This window comes from Sceloporus occidentalis, unplaced genomic scaffold (assembly GCF_023333645.1).
Source record: "Sceloporus occidentalis isolate IW3139 unplaced genomic scaffold, rSceOcc1.0.p SCAF_4, whole genome shotgun sequence".
NCBI lineage: Eukaryota > Metazoa > Chordata > Lepidosauria > Squamata > Phrynosomatidae > Sceloporus > Sceloporus occidentalis.
In genome coordinates this window covers 168,456,814-168,482,862 of record NW_028316984.1, presented here as the reverse complement: position 1 = coordinate 168,482,862, position 26,049 = coordinate 168,456,814, and the positions used below count along the sequence as shown (strand labels likewise).

General features: G+C 39.3%; 1 protein-coding gene across 23 annotated transcripts in view; it reads right to left on the bottom strand.

Annotated features, from left to right (window-relative positions):
- Positions 1 to 290: 290 nt before the first annotated feature.
- Positions 291 to 26,049, bottom strand: part of NRXN3 (neurexin 3) — a 1,638,958-nt gene continuing 1,613,199 nt past the window's right edge. For 12 of the 23 annotated variants that reach the window (XM_089522303.1, XM_089522304.1, XM_089522309.1 and 9 more), the window contains one exon: positions 291 to 4,419. In XM_089522303.1, the coding sequence (XP_089378429.1) occupies positions 3,494 to 4,419 (926 nt within the window). In that variant the 3' untranslated portion in view covers positions 291 to 3,493. Of the gene's footprint in view, positions 4,420 to 10,169; positions 11,079 to 26,049 lie in introns of all 23 variants that reach the window. The other 11 variants (XM_089522315.1, XM_089522316.1, XM_089522322.1 and 8 more) reach the window with 4 other exon arrangements.

Below are 26,049 nucleotides of genomic sequence, written 5' to 3'. Positions count from 1 at the left end.
CAGATTTAATTTTTTATTTGTATTGCATTGACAATTGCATGCATTTTCAGTTTTTGGTTTGACATTGATAGCATTCAGTCATAAATCCTATTCAACCACCTCATTATGGCATGAGACTGGGGACCTGTCACACAAAGGATGGATTTGCCATAGCAGCTATGTGTGGAATAGTTGTGATCTCCATTAGTGAAGATTTTATCCACACTGATGAAATCACAGATATACAGGTATTCAAGATTTCTCTTATTGTCCTTTGTTGTTGTTGTTGATATTGATGATGATGATTGTCGTTAAACTTAAGGAATTTATTTGATAGATATTTCATAAATACAAATAAATGAAACAACAACCTATCAATTAACTGTTAATTCTATAATGCATTCAGTTCCCAGTTTCAAGCACTGCAGAGAATGAAACATTGAAAATTATTCACACCTAGAACTTGTATTTGCTGCATTCATGTTCCCTCTTTGGGTGCCTAACTGTACTTCCAAACGCTCAGCTGGTATTTTAAGTTATTGCAATGCTAACAATTATGGTACTGAAGGAAATGTGTGCAGAATTCTTATTTGGAAGAGAATGTCCTCATTTTGCCTCCCCACATCACCACCCTGCATGACTCTCACTTAGCTTCAACCACTCCAGAAAATATAGCACTCTCACCTCTCATGGAGGATCTAACATGATAAGAAAACCGAAAATGTCTTATTTCCCGATTTCCTATAAAAAAGGAATGACCCTTACATACCTGTGGACAGAAAGTGACAGAAACAGCCAGGGCTTTGGGAAGAACATTTTATTGCTAAGCATATCCTTGAACAAAAAGGCAATTATGAAAAGAAAAAAACAGGAGAAAAAAGAGGGGATGGAGGGAAAGGGGGAAAAAAAAGCAATAACAACACAATAATGTTAAAGGAAGTCTTCAAGGTTCTCTCCATAAAACAGTAGGGATATGGTAAAAGCCCACATACAGAAATGCACATGTTCCCAAAAAATTATCCAATAGAAACAGACACTAAAATAATTTTAAAAAAGGAACAGAAACATGGGTTTTCTCAAATTAAAAAAGAAAGAAAGAAAGAAAGCAGAAAATCATTTCACAAGACTCCAAGACTTCAAGAACAGCAGCAATCTTTTACAGACATCAAGGTATAATCATCTCTGTATATGTTCGGCCAGTTAAGTTGTCTAAAATCGTGCTTTCATACCTTTGAAAACCTGTCTATTTCCCCCCTTCTGTTGTAGTGTAAAAATATAATTAAAAATAATAATAATAAAAAAAACAAACCTCACACACACTGAAAAGATTTTGTTAGCCAGGTAAGCCTCTTCTCAAACCATATGAGAAGGCTGCCTTTTTTTATTTTGTTCTCATGTGCGTGTGTGCATTGGATAACACTTCTTCATAGTCAAAGATTCATGCGACTTATAAACACCAGCAAGAGTAGATTTCTAAACCTAAACAGCTGATTAGATTTCATCTGTACACAGAAAAATTGTACATTTCTAATATGCCAGAGTCCTCTTAGAATTCTTGTGTGCTTTCCCCGTTTCTCTCCTTCATTCTCTCTGTCTCTCTTTTTTGCTTTAATTTTTTTGCACATGATATTTGTGGCCAAAAACACCCAGTTGTTTATTTTATCCTGTACAGTAAGTTGCTCTCTTTCAAAATAATGGAAGAAAAATTAAAAAAAACTCATCAAACAAAATTAAATACATTGAATATAAATAACAACCCAATGAAACCTCATAGCATTATGTACATCAGGGTACCCATCTAGAAATTACACCATCCAGAAAAAAAATTGTAGTAAAATATGTAAACAAAATCTTATTTTTTTATCTTAAAATCTTTTTGACACAGATAACTGTGACAAAGTTAAAATGCACACTCTTTTCACATTTTTAAAGTTTAGCTTTTTGTTGTTTTGTAAAAACATTTTTTCTTTACAACATTCTCATTTCATATTAAGACTTTAACAGCATCTCTGTTCCAGTCGTTCCATCAAACATACCATGATAAATATATCTGTATATATATATATATATTTATATATATTATACTATTAATAAGCTTCTTTAATTTTTTTATTTCTGTGTGTCATAATGACTTTTTAAATTTATCTTCTTTCATATAAAAGAGAAGGGAAAGGGATAACTGGGCAAATGGAAGGATAGCGAACCAGTAATGTAAATCTACAAAATTAAAATTGTTACATATGAAACACGCCTTCATGATTTAAAAAACAACAACCCACCCCTATTTCGTACTCCTCTGTGACACATTTTTTGGCTTGTATGACATTTTGTGGTTCTTTCCACAAGCTGAACTCAGTATAATCTTTTCATGTTGAATTCAATTGATTACTATGGGTTACTCATGCATTGCCATCAGCCAAGGAGTCAGAATCAAGAGAATTGCTCCTTAGTTTTGCATCATGTACTTAATTCAAAATGGCTACATGTTTTTGTTTTTATTTATTTATTTATTTGGTTTCTAAATTCCCCTCTTTTCTCTACAGTTTAGCTGTGCTAAGATACACTAAATGGTAGGCAATTAAAGCCTGTCACTCCTAGTCAAAGAAGAGAACCCTGTTTCATCTTCTGATGACTTTACTTTTATTTCAAAACATTGGGAACAGTTCTGGGGTGTGTGTCTATGTGCGCGTGTGCTAGTTCCAATTTTCCCTGACTCTCATTCTCAGCATCATCACCATCACTGCCACCCCATCACATTTTTTTACGTTAACAACTTACTGCAGACAACAGGTTCAAGAGACAACACAATCTGATATGTAGAGCAAACACCGTGGTAGAACTTGAGTTCATATATGGCAATAGTCTTTCTTTATTAAAAAAAATCCCCAAGTTTTCTTCTTGACTTATGTCCTGGCTCATTCTCCCAAAAATTCTCACAGAAATTAAAAAAAAAACTCAGACAGAAAAACATAATGAAAACCCCAAACCATTTATTTTTCTTTCCCCCCTCACATCTTGGAAAATGATACGTAGGCTGGGCATGGCCAGATCAGTTGTTCTGTTTTGTTTATAACATTTGCATTTTTTTCCTTTTTCTTATTTTTTTTGTATTTTTTTAAAATAATTAAACTGAAAAAAATTAGCATACAGTCAAAGATCATGAACATCTTTAAAGACTCACTTGGAGATACGAAACAAGTAAGCCATGAAGTCTTCTGCCCTTGCAGAAAAGTTCAGCTGAGGAGGAGGTCTGAAGGCTTTGAAGTCCACCAACATGGTTAATGCTGCATAGGCCTTCTTCGGAACGCTAAGTGTGCTTTATAATACAGTAGGGCAGAGTTTGAGGACTCCAAGCAATGACTGAAAACTCAGCAGTCAACGGCTGAAACGTTTATTCTCAATATTTGTTTTAAACCACAAACTGCAGCTCCCAATCTTGTTAGCTGTTAACAGTTTCGATTCAATTATAGCTCATTAAGTATTTATATATTTATATATATAAATAAGTATTTTTTTACACATAATATTCTTTGTCCTTGTTTTTCTGTTTCTTGTGGCCGCTCTTTGTGCTCTGTTGCTTCTCCTTCATGAGCGTGCCATTGCTCTGGGCCGAGTTGCTGATGTAGTTCCGCGTCTCATCCACCTGATAGGACCCCTCGTCCCTGTTCCTGTACTTGTACATGGCGTACAGGAGGATCAGGATGCAGAGGGCAGCAGCAGCCACAATGCCGACGACCATCCCCGTTGTGCTGCTCGACTCACGGACCACCTCTGAGGCCCCCGGAACCCGTCTGATTCCTGGCTCCGTGGGGTTTGCTGTGGGCACATTACGGAACATGGGGGAAGTTATTAGCGGGCTCTTCAGTTTTGTGCTGTCTAGCTCATAGGCAGTGGGCAACGGAAGCAAGACTATGTCAGGCTGGGGTTTGAGGTCACGGTTATTCATGTTGCCGGCTGGCAATTTGGGCACCATCCCAGTCGAGGACGAAGCTGTGGAGCGGATCAGCTCAGGGGACAAAGCTGTGGTAGTAGTCCTACCAGTTTCGGAGACTTTGTTAGGTCTAAAGTCCTTGGTTTCCCACTTGGGTGCATGTGCTTTGTAGCCACCTTCGAAGATTGAAGTGGAAAGACTCTTATCTGTTACCAAGGAGAAGGTGGTGTAAAAATCTTCATCATCAGTAGGGGGTAGGTTAGAGTCAAAGGTTTCCCCTGAGCCATACCCAGATATCACCAAGCCATCATCATCACAACCATCGCTGCCTTGGTCCGACAAGCAAGGTAACCCCGCCTCAGAGGTCATGGACAGGGAATCTTTGGTGGTCTCAATAATGGTGAGGAGGGGGCGGAAGGTAGTGGGGAGTGTAATGAAAGGTGCACGAGTAGCAATAGGAGGGATATCTAAAGGGTCTTCTACAAGAAGAGGGATAACTAATTCACCTCCTGGATAGAAAACAAAAAGAAAAACATTAGTACATCTTGTATACAGTGCACCATCAGATGTTCAATTCACCCAACTGAAAGGGCGTGTGTGTGCTTTGGTGGCAGCTGGAGGGGCGAGCTTAACGTATTAAGCCAGCAGGTTTCACATTCTTCTCTATTCCTATGAGCACAACCTTTCTAGAGCTCTCTGCGGCTTTCTCACCCAAGTCAGGTGAAGGAGTGGTCAGGTCTATAATTTTTAAGACTGGGCAAAAGAAGAGTCTGTGTGGTTTGGTTTTTGAAGATACTCTCAAAGTGACTTGAAGAATTCAAACAGGTTTCTAGTAGGTTGATAGTTCACTTAATATTTGATGCTTTTTCAGAATATAGGTCATTCATTATATCTATGTCTTAGTAGACTGCAGCTGGCTTTAGGGAGAAATAGCATGGTCATCTAAGTTGAGTTTGTCCCCCCACTTTTACATAGTATTTGGTTTCTTCAGGGGCAAAACAGAGCAGCTTGTTCGATACACAACTTTCACAAAGTGCTATTCACAGCTATAGTTTGAATTTACAACTAAGTAAAATGGATGTATGAGTGGTTTAAATCACTAACTGAGTCTATCCAATGCTGTGAGCTGCCTTCATCCTAAGGGAAAGGTGGCATATAAATAAATCTTTATTATTATTATTTATTATGTTTGACCAAAAATTTCTTGTAACATTTCTGCTCAGCTGTCAGACGAACTTCGCACTGAAACATTATGAGCAGGAATGGGAGATGTAAGTATCAGAATATAACCCATCTAGAAAATTTGGTAGGAGCTAAGCCCTACTTTGAAATTTCTCAATCATGCTCCCTATATGACCTCTGTCAGAGGAGCACGGAAGTGTTACTTTTAAGACTAAAGCTCCCCAATTTCCCCAGCCAGAGTGGCCACTGAGTTTAATGAGTAGGTGTCATTGCAAATCACTTGGACAATTTAGTCTGAGCTAACCTTTTCCATTGGTTCAACAACTCTGGGCTGGAGCAGATGGGCAGAAAAGAGCGGCCCGAGTCTGCTCCAGCTACAAGCAGGTTGGGACCCCACCAACCACATGATCTGCTCCCAAGCAGCCTGTGTGCACTCGATTATTCTGGGTCCTTTTTGCTCCCAACCAAAGGACCAGAGCATTAAATAAAATGGCATAGTTAAAAAGAGTCCCTTATAAAAAATGACAAAATCAAGGTTTGCTTATATATTAATATTTTCAAGCTGTGGATGGTTGAATATGTGGATAAAGAATCTGTGGATATAGAAGGACTACTGTATCTGTTTAATAGTCTCTTGCTTGAACTCAAGGGGGCTGTTTCCCCCTTCTACCCCCCCCCCCCCAAACACTTCAGGGCTCCAATTAGTATATGTTGAGGATTCAACATATATTTTAAGATCCTCTAGATCCAAAGAAAACATAAGAGATAAGTGTAGTTCTTACCAGAACCTTAAATTTAACCTCTTCCCTCTCCCTACCTGCTTTGTACTTCCAGCAGAAGGTCACACATTTATTGAAATGATTTGTGCTGACAACAGAATGCTTTAGGATGAAATAGAAAGGAGCAGTTAAAATGACTTCTTCTGTTGCATTAGTGATGCCAGATCAGCTTCTATTTGGTCAGATAAAAAAATGCAACAGATATAATAAGCAATCCATTCTGAGAGGATTGAGGTCTGCCTGGTGAAAAATGGTAGTCTAGAACTGACAAATATCCAAGATCAGCTGTACAATTTCTTTCTTTTTTTAGAATAAGCACTCCATATTCCTTTAAGTTGGCATTTTAAAATCTGGGACATAGACTTGTTTGATAGGGTTGTGCTTTCCTTTAAATTAGCAATATCACTAGGGACATAAAAGGTCTACTTTAGCCTTGAAGCCTGCCCTGCATTTTGCTTTATGAGTGTATTTATAGATATATAATTCATACCTCTGGGGCTGCTCTCTAGTAAGGGTCTTTCTGACACTGGAAAAGATGGAGTGTTGAAAATTTAATAAGAACCTCTCTGAACTGTGCAGATGTTTGTGAGAAAAACATGAATGTATGGGGCCATAAGTAACCAAAGTTTTTTGGGGGGGAATAGAGTGAAGAAAAGAAGCTAAAACCCTTTCCATTCCTCATTTTTATGACAAAGATAATTTCAGTGGTTTGCCAGTCATGAAAGAGATGTAGGGCCAAAATCAAAAAAAGAAAAATTATTGAAAGGTTCTCGTTCAAAGTCTCATGATGACTATAAAGAGAGAAATGCAACAATCCTTCTGCCTCTTCCAGATGTGGCAGAAAGGCTGTTAAATATCAGCTGGAAAGACTGGCACGGTGTATCTCCATTGTCAGGTGTTTGAATTTCAGTATCTAAAGGCTCTCATTTGCATTTCACATTTGTTTCTTCACACTGCAACTCAAGTGTACTTTTAAGAGGAAAGATATTCTGCTTTGGAAAAAAAACACCTTCAAATGTTCCTTTTTTTTAAAAAAAAAAGATTATAAGTTGGTATTTACACACTCCTTATTTGTATGTATTATGTATGTATAAATAAATAAATAACAGGGGGAAGGAGAGGAATGTACAGTTTTAAAATCTCCCCTGACATTTGTATCCTTGCCAATTCATTGTGGGCAAAGATGAAAAAATATTAAAGTCACATTTAGCTGCTGGTTGAAATCTGAGGCTAATGTAAAGCATTTTACTTTTCTCCTAGTTCATTTGATTGAAATTGGCAGATAATACCACAATGAAGGACCTCTTCCATTGTGGAAAACTTCCTTTACTGTTTGAAAAGTGTTAAATTCCTTGACTACTTTTCAGGAAAATATTTGCACCCCTCTCCCTTGGACTGTACAAGAGCACACTCTTTTCAAATATTTTGAATGAAAAATGTCATTCCCAACAGGCCTCTGGAGAGAACTGTTGGAAGTATTGATAATAGGAATAAAGGATATTAGGCATTCAATCAGTTGATAGGCCAAACTTGTTTATCACCTAAATTCTGTGACCAGTACAAACATAACAATTGGTATCAGTGAGGCTTGTATGTCTGTAGCCTACAAATGGGTAAATCTGTTTTTTTTTTTATTTCCACAGAGCTCTTCATTTTCTCACTCCATAGTCTTAGGTACCTTTGCTTTTAAGATTTTCAGATATCCATTAAATGGATGCACGTCTGAATATACTATGAAACTGTGAATGTTCTCCATTGCTTTCTACCCAGTGCATATTCAGATAAACTCTAGGCTGGCATCTTGCTAGTGGGGTTTGATGGCAGAAGATCAGATTAAACCATTGTAAGTGACTGTAGATGTTGGAATTTTGTTCCAACCACATAGTGACTAATGTTCTCCCAAACAGACCTTTTCAGTGTGACATACCCATTCCCAACGGTGGCTATTTTCATGTTGATAGTGAATGAGAGGGGAAGCAGAGACACACCCAGTTGTTTTCCTTTTGCTGGATGTACAACAATAATATCATCCTCAGGGACCCCTCAAGGTTCCTCAACACCAAAATGGCCATTGGAGATGGGACTGTCACATTGAAAAGGGAGGTGAGTGGGAGGAAAGTGTGCAGTGTCTGTCTGTCTATCTATCTATCTATCTATCTATCTATCTATTGGTAAAGGTAAATGTATTCCCCTTTGACAAGGTTGTCAAGACGTGTCTGACTGTAGGGGGGCAGTGCTCATCTCCGTAACTAACCCGAAAAGCCAGTGTTGTCAAAGACAACTCTGTGATCATGTGGGCATAGATAGATAGATCATCAGATCATCATAGATAGATCATCAATCTATGTAGAGTACCATATATACTTGTGTATAAGTCAAAAAAATTATGCTACAAAATTGAACCAAAAAACCTGGGTTGACATACACAAGTCAATAAGGTAATAAGATGGCAGGGAGCACAATCATTCGCTCTCCAAGCCTCTTCCTAGCCCAGCTGCTTCCGGAGGGGGCAGGACATCCTTTACATCCGTAAATATGTGCCCTTATGTTTTATCCTCGACTTATCCATGGTTCATATAAAAATCCAGAATTTTTGTCCCAGAACCTACCCTTGACTTATACACAAGGTCAACCTATACAGGAATATAAATAGTATTTAAAAAAGGCTCCCAGAGTGGGAGGGGGAGGGGCAGGGAATTTTGATGTACAATGCATTGTATTTTATTGCTGTTATCCTCCCCGATTGACCTCAAGGGGCGGGATATAAATAAATTATTATTATTATTATTATTATTATTATTATTATTATTATTATTTTACAAATTGTTGATTTGACAGTTCCCTGATATCAGGCTTACAATCTAAATAAGTTAGGAAACATAAGGAAAAGATATTTACTGGATTGCTATACTCACAAGTGTTAAATGTGCCTAGAAGGCTCTTAGGCTAGAAATGGAGGATAATGTAGCTGTATCTCAGATTCCTGAGAGTGCTTAGAGCTTGATTTGAGTGAACGTTGCTTTTTGAAGTTTGTGAAACATGATCCTATCTGCACTGTATTCTGATATGTTCATTTTATTCAAATTGTGCCTTGCATATTGGTGAAGGAGACAGAGGCCAAGTTTTAATTGTATCTTGATTTATAGGCTGCGGGGGGTGGGGGGTGGCGGTGGGGGTGAGAGCTATACTTCAGTATCCTGTCAACCCATCTATATTAATCTTGCAGAACTACCTGGCTTTACCAATATGAGGTCCTCATGGAAGATGTTGTCATCTTGGATCTCTTCTCTTTTTTTGCCAAATACGGTTTTCACTAGGTGTTAATACTGTTTTTTAAAAATTACTTTATATGCAGCAATTACAACTAACTAACCCATGTGAATTACTTTTTCTAATCAATTAGCAGCAGTTTTTCTGGCCAGTTTTCTTGACTGTACCTGACTTCAGGTGTATGTTGTGACCCTTCAAAAGTCCCATCTGTTTAGACAGATGGAAGTCCTTCCTTTTCCTTTACAAAATATACTCAGGAAATAAGAAACTTGCTAACATAGGAAATTGAACCAAAAGAACTTAAACATAGTACCCTGGTGGATGATACCATGGTTTGATTTTCAACACATCTGTTCAACTGTCTTATACTTTCAGAGAGTTGGATGTAGAATATGATGCTAGAATAGTACACTTGAGAGTATCTTCTTGACCAAAATAGAGGTGGGAATGTTAAACTTTAACATTTGGAAAATGTGGTAAATTCATTTGTAGAAATACCGCAAGTGGACTTTGCATCACGAAAAACAAATATCAGAGCAATTTCTTTTGTTCTTTTGTATATGGCTTACCCTGGGTATCCTACAAGAAAAAATCTAAATGGAAAAGGAAGAAGTCTGCTTGAGAATGGTGGCTCATAAATGGAAAATTACTATTGGTTCTGTTAGCCCTCCCCCAGAAAAGCATATAATTATCAGGAATACATAACAAAAGAATATCACAAAAGCCAATATTAAAACAATAATCTTGCAAAAATTAAATCAAAGAATACGTCTACAGAAAGAAAAGCAACTGTACACTGAAAAATAATAAATATACAGCAAAGGTTAAAAGCTCAGAACTAAAAGCAACAATAGCAATTCATTCACATTAATAAAAAAAACTAAAAGATAAAACCTAAGATAACGGAAAATATAAATCATACACAAAAAGAAACCAAAACACAGGTCCTTAAAAAAACCCCTAAATACACATATAAACATAGTCAGAAGAAAGCATCATACCATGTCGATTTCATATTGTCAACTTACATCAACAAATTGCCCGCATGTTTTTTGGCATGAAAGAAAAATTTATAAAAGAAAGTTGTGTAAGAATGCTCTTGGACAAGCAGAATTGCCACATTCGAGAAACGTTTGCCTTTTATTATTTTGCTGTTGTAGTTTTGTTTCTTTTTTCTTTTTTAAAAAACTTTTTTTTTATCAAAATGTGTAGTATTTTCAGTTTTTTAAAATATAATAATTATTTACGACAAAGGGTGATACAGGGAGGCAACAACACATACATCCACACCACATAACATGAAAAGAAAAAAAATCATAACCCTGCACTATAACAAATTGGAACTTTTTTTTACTACTGTGTTTTTCTGTTGTTCTTGCAAATTCAGAATTTTCCTTTTTAAAAAACAAATTCTCATGTTATGATTTCTAGATTTTTTTAAAAAATAAAAAGATGCACCCTACTGTTATCGAATTTTCTACAGATCAGTGGTGTAATACCCAAACCACTGCTCGCATGCAATCCCAACATCAAGAGGACTTACGCAATAGCAGTGTTCTGCAGATCACACCATTAAATGGTGTCTGAGAACCAACTCGTTTGCCTTTTCTTTCTTTCTTTTTTAAAAAAATTGTTTGGCTATAGCTCTCTAGTTTTTTCAAAATACATTTTCTTTTCTTTTTCCCTAGAATTTGGAGTGTGTGTGTTTTAAGGAATGGATGACTGCACATAAAATTTTAAACGATGCTAAAGAAAGGGTGGGTGGGAGAGTGAGGGGGGGAGTTATGGGAAGAAAAGATGCCTTGGGTGGATGGAGTGGGGGTGTACGGTCTATGAGTGTACTACACAGATGAAGATGATGGGAGTGAATGTGTAAGTCAGTTGCCATGTCCATGTAAGTGCGGAACGGAGTGATCTAGCAGCATTAGAGCTTCTGGCTGTAAGGAAGGGATGGGCAATATACAAAAACAAATGAGCATATTCATGCCCATCAACAAAAAGAAAGAACAGAACTCTAACATTGACAATCTCACAAACCCTAAGCTGCAACTTCTTCAACATGCAAATTACAAAAAAATTACTAAGAAATATAATAGTAATTAGAATTACAGTTCCATTAAAGTTCTCAAAGAATAAGAACAGTTCAAACTTTTCCCCTACTTAAAAACCAGTAAAATATATAAACTAATAATAATAATAATAATAATAATAATAATCAGATAAAAATGAAAACAAGGAAACTAGAATTTATGCATAGGAACTAGAGTAACTTCAACTGCAGCTCTGCTCAGCTTCATCTCCTTATTGTAATCTTTCTTATAAAGTGTGTTTAATATTTGAGTATCAAGTCAGATTGGGGTTTGAGTGTATGCAGCCACAATTGTTCAAAAGTAACAGGGTTTGTTTTGTTTTGCTTTTTGTCTTAGTGCTTTCACAATCCTTGCCTCCATCTTGGATGTGACAATTATAAAAAGGAGTGCATTTGTTTTAAAAAATGTAAGGCTGTAGGATTCTGCAGTTGAGGTAGTCCCTTATAAAAAGGGGGGAGGGAGGTAGAAGGGAAAAATTCAGAAAACAATTAATAATGTTTATGTAGTTAAGTTGGAACAAACCAAATCTAAGATAGAAATCCAACATTTGAAAAGAAAAGACATCAAAATAGGCATACTTAAAAAAAGAAAAGAAAAGAAAAGAAAAGAAAAAAGCACTTTATTCCCAGCAAGAAGGGAGAAGAGAACGATTGTTTGAGTTTTAATTTTTTTTAAAAAAAAATTACTTGTAAAGGAAAAAAAATCCACACACTTTCAAAGATGAACAAACCAGATGCACACACCAAAAAGGAACAGACAAAGCAGTCTAGGGACACTTTTATCATTTCAAATTCTTTCTTTTTTCCCCCCAATGGTTTTAAGTCTCTTTTTTTTTTAAATAAAAAATCAGAATATTTGGCAGGGGAAAAGGCCACTAAAAACCACCCTCCCTTTTACATTTGCTTTTTTAATTTAAAAAAACAAAGCTAATTGTCTCTATTTTGTAACAGAAAAAGTAAATAAATATGGGGGAACGTGCAGTCTGGATGTACGTCATAAATAGACATAGGAAAATATATAAGAAATTGGCTGAGATTGACAAATGGGTTATAAAATAGCTTCATTTTACTGTAGGATGTTAATAATAATAATGCATGCTTAAAGTAAGTTGCATTTAGGGAAAGTAGAAGAAACAACAGCAAGCTAGGAGTGGAAGGGGGAAAGGGAGAGTGAGGTAGGTTAGCAAAGGGGGTGATTCAAGGAAAAGGGTGGTTGCTGGTATATCATTCCACAACTGTTCAGTAGGGGCAAAGCACATTCCAGAGAGCACTGTGCAAGCTACAGAAGAGAGAATACGGGCAAACAGAATGGAAACTGGAGGCAACACTAGAAAATCAATTGGCAGCTCTTTATAACACTGGATCAGGGCCATCTGAACCAACCATACAGTCCTTGTTGACTGAGTTATCAACTCTTAACCAATAAGCAACAACACTCTACTGGATGGACAGTCCTATAGGAATTATAAACGTATGAGCTTTTCCAACGTATTACTGAATAGGGCATTCACAGCAAAATTACTCCCAAGTAAACATGCACAGGACTGCAGTCTTAAGAGCATGGATGAATGCTCTCTATCCCTCAAATGCAGGAGAAGCTTTTATTATTGCATGGAAGAGAAAGTTGTTTTTTTATTTTTTTTTTAAAAGTGATACACCACAAAGTAATAAATCTCCCAAGAGCATCTGTAAAATATTGAATCACAAATTAGTCTTGGTCAACTAATGATCAGTTTGCCAATCAGAAACAGAATACAACTGTTAATACATAAAGATTTTGGGCTGCAAATTCATATACAGATGTTATATGATAAGGACTGCAGGGTTGGATCTTCTGCATATTATTAAGAGGTGCTGTTAATCAGCAAGATCTTAATAAGCCATTGGGCTTTGCCAATATTAGAAGCCAATGGAGAGCAATATCATTACAAATACAACAAAGATATTGAAAAGCTCAGTTTACTGGGTATCTTTCAGAGCATGACTAGTTGTACTTTCAGACCACTCTGAGAAAGCAAGGGCTATTGTCAAAAGCATGGATGAAAAATCCACAATTAAAAAATAGAGAAAGAGAATCAATAAATCCACCAACATAATCTTGGCTGTCTTACTGAAAAAAGTGTCCCAGGCTGGATGAGACTTGAGGAGGGAATTGGGGAAGGATAAGAAAGTGCCCCACCTCCATGGAAGAGCAAAAAGTGTAAAGCCATCCTGGCCATTAGGAGACCACACATGGCAAGAATGACCTCTGCCTCTACTGGAGGTGTGCACTGGAAATCTCTACTGCCCCCTTTGCAAGGGGGTGGTGGTTACATTTGGAAGAGGGTCAACCAGGACAAAGAAGCCTGGCTGGGTTAGCTTCAGGGACAGTATGATCAGTATGCTTTGTTGATTGGACAAAACCCAGCTGAGTAATTATTGAGATGACTTTTCATAAATTCAGGTTTGTGTGTGTAGAATTCAGAAAACTAGGAATACTCAACTTCACATAGCACAGTGAGCTGCTTTTATCAAAACTCTGAAAAATAAAGTCCCCGAGTGCTATTTTCTACCAGGCTCCTTAGCCTCTGGTCTATTTCAGTCTCCAGAAATTTCACAAATGGGCAACCATGCCATGCCTTAACTTCCAAATAGTTAATTTGTGTTCTAGCAGAATTGTTTTACAACTCATAATCTTTCCCACCTGGCTTATTCAGACATTTCAGCCAATTAGAATTCATTTTATTCAAGATCCACAGTGCTAGCACTCTATCAGAATACTCTTGCTTGCCATCCACCATTACTGATCAGTCTCACAGTAAATCTTGAACTGTTTTGGTCTTCAGACAATACAACATGGTGCTGCCATTCCTGACCCATAGCTTTTGCACTATGCTGTCCTGCGTGTGACACCAGAAAAGAAACATATCTACACCAAGCCATCAAGGAGCTTGCAGTTATCAGTAAACAGCAAACAACTGTTCAAGCCCTCCATATGACGGTGTGTTCTCTGAAATAAAATATTGAGATGCTACAAATTTGCACACCAAGTGATAACCTTTCATCCATTTTCTAAACATTTCATGTCATGTATTCTGATGATGTCCTATTTACTTGGTTACCTTGCATTATATCTGCAAATAAAACACTGCTTCAACTCAACAACCTGTTAAATCTTTCTGTTTTCCCTAATTGCTTTATTCTGAAGGAAGTATTGATTTTCACTGAGTGAATGGATGCTGATATTTTTTTTAGAGAGTGTTTAAAAATTAGATGGAAAGGGGAATCACAGGGACTTGGCATGCTCTGAGTTCTCTTTTAGTTAGTAGCTTTCTCTGCCTACTCCACCCTACACCCATCCATTTTCATGCACATTTCAAATGTGTTACCATACTCTTGCTCAGGCCCAAAACACATGGAATAAATGAAGCAGCTTCTGGACACTTTGAGGGCATGGCATTTGCATGATTTTTTTTGTTGTTAACTGCCCTTGAGTCAATCTCGACCCATGGCGACCCTGCTGATGCAACATCTCCAAGATCTTCTATCCGCCACTGCTCTACTCAATTCCTGCAAACTCATACCCATTGGCGCGTTACAGACCGCCCGTTTGGGGCGGCCTGTAGGCGCGCCTTTCCCCGCCGGATCGGGGCCTCAGCTGCTACAACAGCAGCCTCCGAGGCCCCGATCCGCCGCTTTCCAGGCCGCGGGGAAGCGGCAAAAGGCCGCTTCCCCGCGGCCTGGAAAGGGGTGTCCTTGGGGCTTCATGCCCCAAGGACACCCGATGGTGGCGGGGAGGAGGAGAAAGGAGCCTCTCGGCCCCTTTCTCCTTTGCGTCTCTGGTGCAGCCATCTAAGGGCTGCGCCAGTGACGCAAACCGCGGAAGGAGCTCATTTGGAGGCAGCGTGTTCATGACGTCATAATGGCAGCCCCTGTGTGGAACGGGCGCCGCCATTTTGTACATCTTGGGGACGTACTAGGGTTAGGTGCGTGCGTAAGGCACGCACTTTGCCTGACCCTAGTACGTCCCCAGGATGTACTTTACGCCCGTTTGTAACGGGCCATTATTTCTTTAATAGATTCCATCCATCTTGCATGTGGTCTTCCTCCTTTTATACTTTCCTTTACCTTTCTCAGCATTACTGTTTTTTCCAGTGATTCATGCCTTCTCCTGATGTGTCCCAAGTACGACAACCTGAGTTTTGTCATGTTGGCTTCTGGGGAGATTTCTAGCTTAATGTGCTCTGGGACCTATTTATTTGTCTTTTTGGCTGTCTATGCAATCCTTAGCACTCTTCTCCAGCACGACAGCTCAAATGACTTTCTTAACTGTCCATCTCTCACATACATACAATAGCTTGTACTGTTCTAACTTTTGTGTTCAGTTGTATATCCTTGCATTTTAGGATCTTCTCTAGTTCTTTCATAGCTGTCCTTCCCATTCTTAATCATCTTCTGATTTCTAGGCTGTAGTCTCCATTTCTATCAATACAGTGGTGCCTCGGGTTACGAAATTAATTCGTTCCGCTGTCAATTTCGTAACCCGAAAGGCTTCCGCAAGCCGAATCCCCATAGGCGCTAATGGGGAAAAGCCGCTTTTTGGTGCGAAATCGCGCCGAAAAGCACCAAAAGTTTTTTCGTAACCCGAAAAAACTTTCTTAACCCGAAACAGTTTTTTTAAATTAATTTTTTTCGTATCCTGAAAATTTCGTAACCTGGGTAATTCGTATCCCGAGGTACCACTGTATTTAATCCCAGGTATGAGAATTCTTTTACTATTTCTATTTCTTAGTTGTTTACATGCTCCCAAAGTGGCTGGAAACTGCTCCGACACTGCCCTCTGGTCCAAAGGACTGGATTAAAAAGGAGCTGCTTTAATCTGGCTCCTGGGCAGCGTGGTTTGGAACCACAGGTGGCGGCCTGCTTTGGGAGCAGGTCATGTGGTTGCTGCAGCCTGATTGTGGCTGGAATGGCCAGAGGCCACTTTTTCCTGGCCATGTGCTTCGCCCAACAGACACCTTTCTTTTCAGTTCCTTCACTGATACATTACCAGAGGCTATACTGCTTTTCCTTTATTAAAGCTGGCCCTAATGTTTGGCACAGTGAGGCAGCACATTTTTAGTTATTTCAGTTATTTATGTTACAATCCCAGGTACTTCTTGGCTTTTCTGCCTCAGTTGTCAAAAGAACTTCCCTGGTCTCTATGCATAGTGTCCTTCCATTTTCTACCTAGATGGAAAGATCTGGTCACAGAGGCACTTACTGGTGTAAATCCTATTGTTAGTCCCAGTGACAATGGGATTTATCTATGTGTCAACTCAACATTCAACAGCTGATTAATAGTCTCTTCTAGATGGGACTAATAGGATTCAGGCCATTGTGCTACTTCTTTCTCATATTGCCATCCCCACCATTAATATGAACAAGAAGAGAAGAATATGTTTCCCAAACTCTGGATACTGTTTTTTCAGGCCTGTTCAAAAAATATCCTCAAGTCTGAAATGTTTTTCTGTTGTATATCCCAGAAGAGATAATCAAGTACTTTGCATGGCTAGGGTTCTGTCTGTACTGGCCAGGATACTTTGGGGGGCAGCTGAGAGTATTCTGGTTCCCGAACTGCCCTAACCTCCCCTTATTATCTCAGTCCTTTAACCTCATGGTTTGATGAAAGACAATTGTTCGCATGTGCATCCTGCTGTGCTAGCTGGTGTGGCTGCTGCAGCAGCAAATCACTCACTCTGAGGTCAGAAAGAGGCAAGTATCCTAGACCCAGTGCTGCCCCAATCCCCACCTGTTACCTCAGGCCCTTTGTTCTGATGGCAGGTGGTTGTTCGTACATGTATCCTGTTGTGCTATTGGTGTGGCAGCTGCGGCAACAAGTCATTTGTTCTGAGGTCAGAACAATGGGTCATGGGCTAAGCAGGTAATGGGACGAGGACTGAGCATCTCCAAGGCTACCTCAGAGCAAGTGACTTGCTGCCATAGCCACCACACCAGGTAGCACAGCAGGCTACCCATAAGAATAGCTGCCTGGCATCAGAAGAGAGGGCCTGAGGGGAGGTTGGGGCAGCTCCGTGGCTAAGATACTTGCCATGTTCTGACCTCAGATTAAGTGACTTGCTGGTGCAACTGCCAACTAGGTAGCACAGCAGGATACCCATGAGGCTTTGGAACAGAGGGCCAGAGGTAATGAAGGGAGGTTGGAACAGTTCTGGGGTGAAGATATGCAACTTGTTCTGACCTCAGAGTGAGTGACTTGCTGCCGCAGCTGCCACACCATATAGTTGAGTGGAATATCCATGCAAACAGCTGCCTGACATTGCAACAGAGGGCCTGAGGGAATGAAGCGAACTTGGGACAGCACCTGGGTGAAAATACTCTTGTTCTGGCTTGAGAAGAAGTGACTTGCTGCTGCAACTGCCACACCAGGTAGCACAGTGGGATATGCATGCAAACAGCCACTCTGGCATCACATCAGAGAGCAATGGCGGGGGGTTGTGGCAACTCCAGGGCTAGGATACTCTTGGCTGTCACCAAAGTATCTTGTCCTGTTGCTGCTGCCACAGCAAGTGACACAAAAGGAAATGTTTCAAACAAGGTCCACAGGAACCAGGGAAATTTTTAAAATACATTTTAAGAGGGATATACCTGTAATGGGCTGGACATCACCCAGATTATTTGTACCACATTTGGGGTTTGGGCACTGTCTCATCCAGACTCTCCACCAAGATGATGGAGAGAGAGGAGACTTTTCTATTTGGCCCATGCATATTCCACTTTCCTTTCTTTATGAGACAGCTTCTCTTATAATTCACCAGTGCTATTTTCTACGCTGAAGCTGGTCAGGGAGACAAATCACAAAAGTTCTTAAATCACTGGCTCCATTGTAAAAGTATGCTAAGAAGCACAAATGTACTCAGAAATGTGCATGCCCTCATAAGTAGGTTAGCTCTGAGATGCTGCTGGTGCTAGGAAAAGGCACTCTTATCTATGTATCTGCTTTAAGCTTCCTACAAAATCTTCAATAGCCTTAGTTCAGTTAGAGCTTATTTTGAAAGAAATTCAAATTAAAGAGAACTGAGAAAAAACATTCTGAGGCTTGGATGACTGTGTGAATAGAAGGGCATCTGATATTTTGCCACACTGTGTGCATTTATACAGTTAAAACTAGTGCACTGACTGAGCCCATCCTTGGGATGTCAGATCTGGCTATGGTGCCAGGATTATATCCTATTTGTACTACTATAACACAGTCTATGTGGGGCTAACTTTGGAAACTGCAGAGGTCTAGAATGCTATGGCCAGAATGCCAACTGGGGCCACCTATACGTAGTATATAACTCCCTTATTAAAACAGCTTCTCTGGTTACCGGTTTACTGCTGGGCACAATTCAAATTGCTGGTCATGATCGATAAAGCCCTTTATGGTTTAGGTTGACTATTTGAAAGACTGTATCTTCTCACAGAAACCTGCCAGAACCCTAAGATGTTCAGGGGAAGGCTGGGACTAATTTATGGGTCAATATGCACAGGGCTTCTTTCATAGCAGTGATCCTAGGTATGCTTACTTGTGAATCACTCCTTTTGCAATTGTGGGATTTATGTTTTTGCAACCAAGTTCCACTGCACCTGCATGCTCTCTGTCATCTAACAGAAGAAAACTGGAATATGTGTAGCTAGGCAACATCGGAAAGTGATCAAAATGGCAAAAATTATTAATGTGGAAGATCAAACAAGTTAAGAAACGCTGCAGGAGTTTACTTTTGCCTGAGTCTACAGGAAAGGCAAGATTCGATACCCTGCGCTCCTCTTACCCACTGCATAGTTAATCCAGTGCAAACTAATTTTATGCTTTGGCCCTGTCTCTAGGGCCAGAATACTGCAGGGACAACTTGTAGTATCCTGGCCCTGGATCTGCCCTGACCTCTCCCCATTTCCTGAGGCACTCCGTTACGATGTCAGGTAAGCTGTTGCGATGCACATCTCGCTGTTCTGCTTGTGACAACAAATCACTTGCTTTTGCTCTCAGAATGGGGTGCCCAGCATTGGTAAAATGGCTGGATGCCTCGTTCTGACCCCAGAGCGAGTAACTCTCGGGATCAGGCAGAACAATGGGATGCATTTTAAACAGCCATTCAGCATTGGAACAGAGGGCTCCAGATTATCTAGGAAGAACTGAAGCAAACAGGGAGATTTTTAAATCTGCATTAAGAAGAGTATACGCCAGGTTTGGTGCTGAATGGCTGGATGTCATCTGGTCTTTTAACACCAGACTCGGGGTTTGGGATGTATGTAGTCTAGACTCCGCACTGAGAAAACCTAGAACCCAGTTTTCAAAAGCTGAAGTAAGGGGCAGAAAAAAGCAAAGCTGGAAGGAGAAAAGAGAAAGGCAGTTTAAATGCAGTTGAAAAAAGTGAGATGACAAGAGGATTAATCAGGGCTATACTTGCCAACCCAAGACAGTAGTATGCAACGGAGCAGTCTGTTATTCTGTAAAACCCATACTAAATGAGTAGTAAGTACTGTAATATTAAATTCATTGCTGATATCTGTTTCTCACACATTTCTGAGATAATACATCCCCCTCCCCCGAAAGTATTTTTTTATGTGGTTGAGACTTAATGCCTCTATTGGTAACCGATACATATTTGCAGAGTTCCCTCCCTATCATGTGCAACTCCCCAGCGTCACACTTCTGTGGGGATTTTTGCCACTGACATGCCATTGACATGTGATAGGACTGGGGTGATGAAATAAACCATTCATGAATCTTCACATAATATTTTCCCACAAGCTGCTCCCCATACTCACACAAATAATAAACAAATAACCAGCATTTGTTTGCCCTCCTCTAGTCAAGAGTTCCTGCCTGAGGGACCTGTAGTCTTTTACTGACAGCATATGTAGCAGGAAGAAGAGGAGCAAGTATACATGGGTGTTTTTTTGTTTTTTTAGTAAATAACCCTTAGCACAGCTGTAACTTTTCATCTTCAAAGCACTCTGGAGGTGCTAAATATTTAAGCTGTGATGCATTTTGGTGAGACATACAAGAATCTCTGTTCCACTGAAGCGTGGAAAGGGTGGCAGCTTGATTGAGGTCATTAGAGGGATCAGTGTCAAAGCAAGGATGTAAGAAATAAGGTCTGTCCTTAAATACACAAAACCAGGCATTGCTCAAGCTTAAAAATATTTTGCTTTTCAGCATAACAAGGCAACATTCCAAGACATTTTAAAAAATAATCTTAAGAACTGGTTAGGCTGTTGGAATAGCTGCATACTTTCCTGTTCTCTCACCTCTGATTTCCTGAGGGGCAGCTGTGCCACCATATTACTAGGAAAATAAGAAGAGTCCAAGGCAGCTGGTGGATCTGTTGCCATGAATACTGTGAATTCACACTTAGTTGTATGTCCACTTTCTCAAAAGTGCTCCAGGTAGCAGTGTTAAATCTGAAAATGGATTCACTTCAGCCCCTGGCAACAGATACAATACCAATACGAGAAAAGTCGTGAGGTACCTTGATGAATTTTTGGAAAGGGGTTTCTAGGAGGAAGGGACTGAATGAGGGGGGGAGGAGATCAGTTTGTGAAATAACTTCTGCTCACATTTTAATTGGGGCAAAAGTACAAGCAAAGTACAAGCGTAGTACACTAGAGTCTACCTCATCTAAGTCTATAAAAGCTGGCTCTACAGTGCAAACTTCTATGTCTTGATTCTACAGTATGTTACATTGTGTTCATGTTCCCGTGGAAATACCAGTGATGACTTGGGGAGAACTTAGCCTGGGGTGGTCTGTGTGACAGCAGTGGGACTGTGTCACTTTTATAAAATTTCAGGCTCTTTTCAGTATTTTTTTTAACTTGAATTAAAACTTGAATAAAAACTTTACTTGAATTAAAAGTGGGGACCCAGGGATTTTGTGAGGTCAGAGGTTCTTGGGGAGGACACACAATGGTGTCTGGAGCCTCATTTTCCCCACTCCTGTCCTATAGACATACCCATTTCACACTCCTAAGAATGGCAACAGAATGGAGTGCATCCTGCCTTGCAAACTAGTACATTTCTGAATCTATGCATAACTTAAAAAAAAATCTTCACAATTAAAAATGTGTACATTGGAAATGCGTACACGCTGTAATCTGTTGCAAAGAGGGCATACCAAACTGTGTACATTATTTAAAAAATTGTTTATGTTTCCGTGAGGGAAGATGGAGGGCAATTCTTGCATCCCAGTATAGAACATGGCAGGGGGTTGAACTAGATGACACTTGTGTGTCATCGTATATTTCTATTATTTTAAAATGAGAATTCAGATCTGATTCTGAGAAAGGATGAGTCTGACAGATTTTTCACATCCCTGGACGTGATTTTAGCTACAAAGATAATAGGAAGTGAGTGAAAAGAAAGGATTGGGAAAGTTCCTTTTTAAAAGAAAGGTCAGCAACAAGAAACAATGAAAACCTGCTTTGTTTTGATCACCGCAAAAGAAGATGTTTAACCTCAGTAGGTCTGGTCTTTGCCAAGAGATCTTATGGGCTGTTGGTTTGTATTGATCCAAGAGCCTGAGGTATTCTTTCCATTTGATTGTTCTAAGGTTTAGAAGAGCCAGGCTTCTGAGACAAAAGTATCTGGAGACTAAATTGCAGTGGTTATCAATCTGTACTTTGAACTCAATTCTCCTGGTACATAAGTCCTTACAACTGCAGTGAAAACACAACAGGAATTGCCTGGTGTATAACTAGCTGGGTTCTCTGATTCACTGCAGGGAGCACTTTACTTTTGTTTGGGGGTGGGTTAATTTCATTTTTTTTTTTTTGCTTTGTTTAGTAAGGTGCTCTCAGTTTGCTGCCTGTCATTTACAAAAGAGAAGGGCAAACAAGTTAGTTTTCTGCAAGTTGAGTGGGTCTGCAGCTGAGCCTGGAAAAACTAGACTTGGACTAAGCTCCCTAAATCTCTCAACCATGTCAATAATGTTTGGGGAGAGGGATATTCTGGAAGCTGTAGCCCAAAATAATATTTTGAAATTCTGTCTTGTATGAAAAGAAACTTGGGGGTTGTGCAGACCGCACTTGAAGGAGTGGCCTGCAGCTGCCTCTCTCTTCGCCAGATCGGGGCCGTGGCAACCACATGCTGAGGCCCTGATCTGGCCTTTCCATGGTGCAAAAAGGAGCTGCAAAAAGCCGGTCTGCACAGGTCCCTGGAATATTTTGCTATTAAAAATAATTAGCCAGCCGTTGGTCAGCAAGTCAAAGTGAAGAGTAAAACTAAAAAGGTTCAACAGGTTTTCATCTTTTTTGAGTAGGTGATAACAGAGATTTGTTTTGAGGTGGGGGGGGGGGAAATAGCATTTTGAAATTAAATACATAATTCCAACAACAGTGCTCAAAAGAGGGAGCTTATTCCTTTGGTTTATGAATATAAGCTTGCAAAATGACTACAAGGTTCTGTGTGGCTTTATACTTTTTAGAGATGTATGAATGCGTAAAGTTCGGTCTTCTCCTCCCATTTCACTACAGTCTGTAATCTCAACTGTTATTGGATAGAAAGCGTCTATAGAATAACTTCTGGGTCACTAATAACCATTACATTTTGAGCTTCCTGAGTGATTATTAATACACAGAAGCATAATAACCAACCACAAAATGAAACTTAACAGTGAAGCAAATCTAATGGGATAGGATGTTAATTAACAGCAGCAGAAAACTCATCACTTTAGACTTTCTTCTATTACAGACTAAGATGTTATATGGGTGGATTTTAATAGGAAAGGCTATTAGTTTCTCATAGACACTAATTTCCTTTATCTTTATTACTTTCAGAATTGCAAGTTTCTTTCATAGTGATGTGTTCATTATTCCTTTTCATGGTCCTTAGCTTATGAACCTGAAGGTGAGATTGGAAAAGGTTTGTTAAAAAGAATAAACAATTTATCCACATAATCCTGATGGTGGCACAATCCAAACTTCTAAACTAGTCTCACCCAACCTGTGACCCTCTAGATGCGTTGGATGTCAATGTCCAGAGTCTTTTAGCCAACCAGTTGGGTGATTCTGAGAATTCCAACCTAACAATTTTGAAGGGAACCAGGTTAGGGGAAGCTGCTCTGGAAGGACTCAGGTTGGAAAGGGTGTTGTTGTTTGCCTTCAAGTTATTATCACTTATGGTGACCCTATTTTCATGGCAAATTTTCTCAGAGGATTTTTTATTGATTTCCTTTGAGACTGAGAGAGTTTGACTTGATAAAGGTCACCCAAGTGGTTTCCATGGTGGAGTGGGGATTCAAAGCCAGGACTCCTGGAGTCCTAGTCCAACAATCACACCTCTACATCATGCTGGCTCTAAGGCAAGCAAGTAACCGTGTTGAAAACTCAGTGTCCCGAGGCTTTGTGTTTATTATGACAATGTAAATGTGCTTTATTGTGTGAGTCTTGGACTATTCTTTCTAAAAGCCACATGCTGGGAGAGTCTATATTTGAATGCTTTATTCTGTCAAAAGGTTCTTTTATATATGTGTGTGTGTGTGTTTATTTTTACACCTTTCAAATCATTATTCAATTTTATCTTCCTAATTAAAATCTCAATCACAACTAAAAAGAGAAGGGGGGACAAGAGGCAACCTTGATGTGTTCCTTTTTTAGTTGGGACAGGGGGAGTTTTCTCTCCATTTATTAAGATAAAGGTTCTTGAATATAGAACAGTAACATCTTGTACAGAGAGCAGGCTGGAATCATGGAAACTTACAATTCTAGCACTGGAAGGGGCCTTGGGGGCCATCTTGTCCAACCCTCAGTTCAGTGAAGGTACTACAATGCAAGATGTGGCAGCAATGTTCCTGAAAGATACCTGCCCTACCTTTGCTTAAATACTTCCAGGAAAGACAAGAAGCTCTCATTTATATTTTCCTAAATATTCAAGTATGTGATCCTTCAAAAGTATTCCAAAATTTTGATAACACTTATTGATTTTCCTAAATGTCACAATCATCTCTGGAGATAAAACTGTTCCCATATTAAGTAGAAAATTATATCATTCAGTGGAAAGTAAACGACTTACTGATTTGGTTTTAATGCATTTTTAAAGTGATATCCTTATTTTTGTACATTGTTTACAGTGTTGAGTGGTGGAAAGAAGGGATATGAAACTTACTAGCAAATAATGAATAAATACTAAGGATTTTATATATATATAGCAGTCTGGTCTGTCAACCAGGAGTTATATGAGAGCATTTCAAGACTTGAAAGCTGCCATACATAGACAGAAAGTTTCATGATACTACTAAACTTGAATCAATTTGCAGATTTGTTGCTATCATACCTGCCTGAGCTTGGTAGGCATGACCAGCTCACACCAGAAAGTAATTATCACTTGTTAGGTATTTATAAGTGTTATTTATCTTGCTTTGCCAAATCATTAGTGGTGGGAATTAGTTGCACACCCACTGTGACTGGATCTTTAATTTTTTTGACTAGATCTCATTTATATTTATGCTCTTCAAAGCAGTTCTGTTGCATTGGCTGGACTTCCTAGACTGAGCATACAATGACATCAACCACAAACTCTTATGATGTGGGTGTTTAGATGCAGTTGGTCCCCCCCCCCCCCCAGTGAGTTAATTTTGAACTCAGAAAATTTAGTTTACTAACCTGTTCATCATATTTCTTCATGAGAATTAAATAGCTTCTAGACAAAAATAGGAACAACACCACAGTGCCTAGAAATCATTGTGATTCTAGTCACATACTAGTCACCATATGTCACGTGAGGACACTAATAATATTCCCCTGACTCATGATGGATTAACAATCTCTTATTTATCAAAGCCACTAAAGCTACTAGGGAAGGATGCAAGAGATCTGGAACCCGTGGAGGGGAATAATCTTTTCAGCACTATATTTTTGGAGAGTGAGCACACCTGATGACATCAACCCCCCTCCCCCCCCAAAATATTATTAAAACTGCAGTCTAGTCTAAAACCATTTCCAGTTAAACGAACGTATAGCAGAAAGATATAGTAACAGTACATGGCAGGGGGAGAGAACTGCCTGAATTTGGAATACCCTCAAGCGTGTCTTATCCATTCAGAGCATGTGGACTGGATCACAACATTATAATGAAATACAGTAAGTAATGGGTGTGATACGCCCCTTAATCAAAACAAGCTGGACAATTCAGTGACAGTGGAAAGCTGAACACTGGGGGTGTTCCTTCTATGGTCTGCCAGCTGTCTTACAACAAATAGAAACCTGCCAGTATGTCTGTTTCAATTGACAAGGTTAGACAGAATTAATTTCCAATGTGATTTCCTCCTTTTCTTGTTTCATCCACGGCTTCTAATAAAGAAAGGAGAAAACTCATCTCCACATTTTGCCATCCTGGCAAGAAGCAACAGTATTTGACAGGACAAAGTTGTTAGTTTATTGCTCCTCCCACACTCCCCTGCCCTTCCTACATGTTTCATAGAATATTTCTCTTGAGACTGTTTTAATGTCTGCTGTAATTTCTGCCACTTTCCTGCCTATGATTTTTTTTCATCTCACTCCCACCATCCTTTATCCAGCTTAAGATTTCTTTCTTTCACTACTTATGCATTTGTTGCTGTATGCTTTCAAGTCATTTCCAACTTATGGCGACCCTAAAGTGAAATTTTCTTGGCTCAGCTCCTATAGTTCTCAATCCCCACCAAAACCCTGTGACTTGAGATTGGACCAAAACAGTTTCTGTGGCTAGCATGTGGCATAGGGCTAGGGCTAATAAAAATACATTAAGAGCTTAAAAGAAATTGTTGGGTTCACATTTCCCTATGGAGATAGCCATCTCCTACCTCCCAAAACTGATGATGAAA